This window comes from Macrosteles quadrilineatus, unplaced genomic scaffold (assembly GCF_028750875.1).
Source record: "Macrosteles quadrilineatus isolate MER2022 unplaced genomic scaffold, UCM_ALF_1.0 Scaffold_2__2_contigs__length_208266976, whole genome shotgun sequence".
Classification (NCBI taxonomy): Eukaryota; Metazoa; Arthropoda; class Insecta; order Hemiptera; family Cicadellidae; genus Macrosteles; species Macrosteles quadrilineatus.
Genome location: NW_026542595.1, coordinates 183,930,944 through 183,938,054, shown reverse-complemented (window position 1 = coordinate 183,938,054; position 7,111 = coordinate 183,930,944). Strand labels below are relative to the sequence as shown.

The following is a 7,111-nucleotide window of genomic DNA, read 5'->3' as shown; positions in this document are numbered from 1 at the left end:
AATGGCTGGCCGCGGACGGTGGCGAGAACAGCAGCGAGAACAGCTAATGCTGCGTGGTTGAGGCCGTGAAAACGTTTAAATTTAGTTTAATCCAAATGAGAGGCATATTATAGCATATACTGTGTTTGAGTCGTTGTGGACATAGTTAAAAAAAAACCCAACAAATACCAGCACTAATCAAAACTGCTAGCAGGCCCTCAGTATTGCCAAATGAAAGAAAAAAGCAGGGGCGAAAAACCTGGATACACCATATAAATTATTACCAAAAAGGCTCCAAGCACAATTTTGAGGTTAGGTTCCTTCCACAATGCTTCACTACATAAATTATCATCATTAGTCTATTCCATTTTACTAAATTCAACCAGAAACCAGAAAACTGGCACAATAAGCGGCAATCGGACACAACTTTCCCCGTGCGAGACTGAGCTCACACTGAAGCAAGCAAGGTTGAGAGGAGGACGGCAATTCCCGCCCCGTCCCAGAACCGCTGGGCGAGAATTCTTACCTCGTACACTTAACGGGTCAATGTATAGGACAGGGAAAATGTAAATTGTGGTAGGAAAATCTTTTGAGCACAGTCATTACCACTCTCAAAATGTATGGCATCTACAGTTCTTGAGTGGCAATGACGTACTTTGCGCTCTTAAACACAAATAGCTATTGACAGTGTGGACAGCTCCACACACTGTCCTATGGGCTCTATAATCTGATTCTTTATACTAAAATTAGCTAACTTTGACGAGTGAATAAAATGTCTACTCCGCTGGAGACCAACAGGTTAACCATAAAGCATTAAATTTAAGGCAGTGATTTTATACATTTGGCTTAATTTGTATACTGTATGTCAGTCTAGTCATGATATAAAAATTGTTTCTATCAAAATAAAGAAGTTTATTATTGTTTGACCCATAGTTAAAGGTAATAAATGTTTTGGTATAATCATGTAGTAGAAATTTGGCATTTTCATCCAATGCACCTTTTCAACGTAGCACATTTCAAATTATTAAATAGGCATAAAAAATAACAACAAAAAGGTTTAATAACGATCAAAGTCTAAACACATTTCTTTACTTGGAAAACTAGAAAATAAAAAACTAACACAATCCTGTGTGAACAAAAGTATTTATAACTGTACTAATAACAAATTAACAACATGGTAAGGAAAATTAAACCATCACAACAAAACAAAATCAATTATCTTTGTACCGAACCACCAAGCTTTTGAGCTGCAGCTATTGCGTTCTCATTTGTGACCATTTGGAATTCTTGAAATCGCTGTGATACCCGCTGAACCATCTTGAGGTATTTTTCTGTGCAATTTAGAGTACAGCGCTCCTGGAACAACCAAGTATTACATGCTTTTTTGTTTACAAGACAAGGTTAACAAACATTGGTTAACTACCATTGGTATTAAATACTGAAATAGACATCCCTTAGCAGACCTCCTGTCGCCAGTCAAAAAATGGCAACAACTGTCTGTTGCTAGCCTGGTCTGGTGCAAGCCTGTCTCTGTGTCTTAGCTTAGCAGCTGCCACGCTGATATTTATTACTAGTTGTCTCTGGGGAGCGAGCTGGCGTAGTGGCTAAGGCGCGGGACTTCGGTCCGTGAGGTCCCGGGTTCGATCCCCGCCAAGTCACCAATGGATTTTATCTAAGTGATAATGCCGCAACCCCTAGGTCTAGCCTGAAGTAATGTGAAAAACAATCCCAGGCTCGTGCCTAGCGTCCTAGGACAAAAAAAAGACTAGTTTGTCTCTGAATTATTTTACTTTCCAAGTGGCTCATTTGGTATCACCAAACAGCGGCTAAGACAACCTTTGTGAATTCCGTCCAAACTGCTATGCAAAACACTGTGGCCGATTAAAACAGCCTAAACCGATTAACAATTGAAAAGAGATCAAATTATGCCTACAATCCGGCATGTGGGTGTATTTGCCAACATCATTGGTGCATAAAAGTAAAATTCCATGAGCTCTAATAGTTTGTTAAAGCTGTATTTGTGAAATATTCACAATAGTCTATAGTATAGGGAAAATGACTTTTAATATATATTTGGTCCATGTCACCTACCATATTAAATCTTGATTGCTGTGATGGGACTAGAGGTTAATACAGTGAAGTCCGCTTAATCCGAAACCAAAAAATAGATTTTTTATAAAGAAAAATTTATAAAATTTGAACATTTTTTTATTAAACTTTTAACACAGTTAGCTGTACCTCATCAAAGTATTCTGTATCGGCCGGGCGAGATAGACTTTTTTGTCGAGTTTTTAGTAAATATTTCACTATTTTTGTTATTAACATTTTTCATTTTCGTCCGCCAAATCACAAATGGATTTTATTAAGTGATAATGCTGCAGCCACTAGGTCTAGCCTTAAGTAATGTGAAAAACAATCCCGGGCTCGTGCCTGCGTCATAAGACGAAAAAAAATTTCAAAAAATTAAAAAATAAAAAAAAAACAAAAAAAATTTTTAATTTGAAATATTTGGTAATTTGAAATGGGCCCGGTCCCAACCATTTCGGACTAACGGGACTCTACTGTAAATGCATTCTGTTATGTTAAACATAATTTATGAGTTGCGTTGAGCCACCAAGTTTGTATTGGTATTTGTATGGAAGAATTGAATAAATAGGGCGGCCTACCAGACTTATTTCTCTGGCTAATAATTTTGAATTTTGAATAATATTTTTATCGATTCAAATATAGGTTTACGTACATTTATCTGTCTTCAGTATTATTAAAAGTAGTCAGGGTCAAGTCATTTTTAAGAATATTGACAAATCTGACATCAAATTCATAGTCTATTAAATTTGTCACATATCTTCATCAAAGAAAACATTTTGTTACAGGCTGCACGGGGAACTCAACGCAAAATCAAATTTTGTAGACTACTAATTTGATGATGTATTCCTCATAACCCGAAACTAATATTCTTCAGACAACAAAAGACTAATGGATATGTAACCTATATTAGTCTATATTAATAATATTCTGATAATCAACTTAAAAGCTTTACTTCTCAACGAGCATCTTTCAGCAAGAATCCTGTGATCTAACTTATTTTACCTACAACCATTTTTTTTAGTAGCCGTTTCAGTTTAGTTCTTAGAATTGAAAAGTTTAATATAACAGCATAGTTTTACCTAACAACACAGGTAACGGATAAATGAGGTTCAAGGATTGAGAGAGAAGAAGTAAAATTTTAATGCTTTGAACTTCAACTAATCAGCTGTTTACCAATTAATTGAATTGTTAACGATTGGTGCAATTAGTGATTGGTACAATGAGTCTGTGCATCAATGTCAGTGGCAATGAGAGGTTATAAACAAAAAATAATCTCACTTAGAAGTTTTGAGTAGTGGTTATTAGTAATTTAAAACCGATCGTAGGTAAAGTAGTGTAGCCTACGCAAATCACGTAAATAGTGTTAACGACACTCGTAGGAGTTTTTAAGGCTCGTACCTTAAATTTTCTACTTGTGTCATTAACTCTATCTTCACACGATAGTTTTGTAAACTACTATAAAAATGTAATTAGAAAAGTATCAGTATAATAATAATAATAAATCTTTATTTCTCCGCAAGTAATACAAAAATTACAACGATCTAAGAAACAAATTATTTATAACTTACAATGCACATCAAAACGTATTGTTAATTAATGAAATACAGTTTGCTTTAACTTGAGAAGAAATATACACACCCAAGAGAAGATTTAAACTTCGTTGTGTGGGCGGGAGTTTTAACTAATACCGGTACTTAACAACAAAAAGATTTCTCTGAAAAGGAAAAAACACAAGCCTTCTAATGGAAAATAAAAGTTCATTTTGAGACTATTCCCTTCTGTGTGAGGAGCTTTTGAATACTGGTAGGCCTAAACTCACAATTTTGTTTGCGACTCGGGGAAAATTCACTAACTATTGTGTTCAGCATAAACGGCTTCTGCAACTAATCTGGTCATTTGATCTAGTAAGCTACTCTGCCTAAAGAATGTAGAAAGCAAAACTACGGTATTTACCTCTTGACTTTTTACATTCCTTGTAGTGAAGTCCCAGACACAGTCAGTGAAACAAACTTCAGACAGCTTGTTGTATGAAGTTAAAAACTCTCGGAACTAAAACAATTACAAGATATATACTTACAGGAGCCTTAAATTAAAGAAGTTAGTAATCTACCTTCACAGCCCGTTACTTACAAAGCACAAGTAAAGCTAGACGCCTACTAACTTAATCTGGAATAAATTTGTCGGAATAGACTTACTGTCAGTTAATAAATCATGAGTTTGACATGAGAGTTATATCCTCAAGGTACTTTGAAATGATATTTAAATCAGTGGTGCAGGAATAAAGTTGTCTACAGGGTGAATAAAAAGTCAAGACCCCCCCCCCCCCTCTAATATTTTTCCAAGTTTATATAGAAATATCCTATATAATATAATATCCTATGTAATATAATATAATATAATATCCTATATATTTTATATAGTTTATATAGAAATATCCTTTTGGTGGTCGTGCAATCTTAGCAGGAAGTTTCAATTTATGATTTTGAAATTTTTGAGTGTCCCCCCAAAAGGGGGGATTTGGGAAGCAGAAACAACTCAAATATTTTAAATGTAAACCCCCGTCAAGTGACACCTCATTTTGAAGTGTTTACAAAAACATAAAGAATGGTGAAAACCAGAGTTCGCTATCTCTTCTCTATCCAAAATGGTAGCTAATATCACCATTACGAACCAATTTTACCATTGATTTTCCACAACATTTGACGGGCTACCATTTTGGATAGAGAAGAGATAACGACCTCTAGTTTTCACCATTCTTTATGTTTTTGTAAATACTTCCAAAATGAGGTGTCACTTGATGGGGGTTTACATTGAAAAATGTTAAGTTAGTGCCCAAAGAATCGGTGTACCGAATTTCAGCCTCCTAGGTAAATGGGAAGTGGGAGAATTAGTGATGAGCGAGTGTTGTCAATGAGGGCTTTGCCTTTTATAAGTATAGATTTGTGCTTATACAGTAGTTGGAACCCGTCCGAAAATTATAATCACAATCGCGCATTTGACTCCTTAGTTTCTGATAAGTGTTTACAGATGGGATGATTCACTGTTAAATCTTGACCAATGTTTTTTTTTTATTTAGTAATTGAGATATTTTCTTCTATTGGCTATTGGCTTGAATAGATACATATTTATACATATACGGACGGAGAGATCATGTATCATGTTAGGTTAGGTTGTTAACTTATTAGGTTAACTAAAACCTAAACTAAACCAACCTAAGTTATAATAATGGAATAATTAAATGTAAGTTAAGTATAATAAGTTAATGAAATAATGAAATGTATAATAAAGGTACCTAGGATAATGGGTCTAGGCTATAACTAATTTTAAATGTTCACAAAGGCCAGTAGGCCTATATAATAAATTGTTTTTATTCACAAGCGCTTTCGGAAACTAGGTTTCCATCGTCAGACTGTGTTTAAACTGGTACAAAAAGTAAATATTTAACCTACAATAATAAATAAATTCACAGAGGATACGCGTCCGGTAACCAGACGTGGATTAGGCGTCCGGTAGTGACGTCACCAGGTTGTGGGGTCCCGGAACGCCATTACCACAACGATACGATGTTCGGCCAGCGTTGTTCGTTGTGTAGTGGATAGAGTGCTCGGCTGATATCCAAGAGGTCCCTGGTTCGAAACCCATCGGTTTCTTTAACTTTTTGTCACAGATTTTGATTTGAATGTAATTTCTTCTTAACTGTACATCTTTTGTTAGAATTTTTGGCATTTATAATTTTATGTTATGAAGAGAACTGAACCTTCATTTGATTTTTTTCATTATCAGCAAGTTTGGTTGGTTAGGTTAGGTTGTGACAGTAACTGCCGGATGCCTAATCCACGTCCTGTTACCGGACGTGTATCCTCTGCGAAATAAATTTTATGTAACGTTATGGTAGTCCTTATTTTGTAGGCAGAGGATACGCATCCGGTAACCGGACGTGGATTAGACGTCCAGCAATTACTGTCATAACCTAACCTAACCAACCAAACTTGCTGATAGTGAAAAAATCGAATTAAGGTGAAATTCTTTCTCTATAAAAAAAATTATAAATGCCAAAAATTCTAATAAAAGATGTACAGTTAAGAATAAATGGTATTCAATGCAAAACTCTTCGACAAAAAGTTAAAGTCATCAATGGGATTCGAACCCTGGACCTCTTGCATATCAGCCGAGCACCTTATCCACTACACCACGAACACCGATGGCTGGTCATTGTATTGTTGTGGTAAAGGCGTTCCAGGCTCCCGCAACCCCATGACGTCATTGCCGTACGCCTTATCCACGTCCGGTTACCGGACGCGTATCCTCTATGTATTTTGTATTGTTGGGTTTAGTAAGGAATTATTTCTTAATTTTATCCGGCTATAGGCCTATTAACTTATAGCCTCAAGCAGCGGCTAAGCTCTCAAATAAAGATAGGTCTATGGTGTTTTAGGTCCTATACTATTTAATTATTATTAGACATAGCCTACATATGAATCTATCATAACACCTTTTCGAGATTAAGCTACTCAACTTTAAATGTAACTGGGGTACAGTTTCTTAACTGGGCTATGCTAATATCAATTGAAACTATCGATTCGATTAGTAAACCTTCATGCGATTTTTTCATCATCAGCAAGTTTGGTTGGTTAGGTTAGGTTATGATTGTTTAATTTGATAATAAATATATTTAAAAATATCGATTATTAATCAATATTTTCAATTCGATAGTTTCAATCGATAATAGCATAGCCCAGTTAAAAAACTGTACCCTGTAACTGTTAGGGCCTACTTACAGATTTAACTTGCTCGGCATTAATATTATCTGGAGTTGCACCAGCCATTACGAAAATTACCTTAGCCTAGGCCTACAATTTATTATCAAAGTAGACCTAATAACTTTGGTATCAGTATCCTTAAAATACAAATATTTATTTATTCTTTTAACTAAATCGTAACGTCAAAGAAGATTTGTGTTGCAGTTAATAATACAATTATCGTAATTTTGTATTACTTAGATTAACTGAATTAAACCGATTAACCTATAAAATTGACACTCGCT

General features: G+C 35.1%; 1 protein-coding gene across 1 annotated transcript; it reads right to left on the bottom strand.

Annotated features, from left to right (window-relative positions):
• Nucleotides 1-1,105: 1,105 nt before the first annotated feature.
• Nucleotides 1,106-7,111, bottom strand: LOC128987066 (mitochondrial import inner membrane translocase subunit Tim9-like). The gene is made up of 3 exons (XM_054407746.1): nt 6,846-7,111; nt 4,021-4,116; nt 1,106-1,335 (listed from the first exon to the last, which is right to left on the bottom strand). Exons 1-3 carry the CDS (start codon nt 6,891-6,893, stop codon nt 1,195-1,197), a joined length of 285 nt encoding a protein of 94 aa, XP_054263721.1. The 5' UTR covers nt 6,894-7,111; the 3' UTR covers nt 1,106-1,194.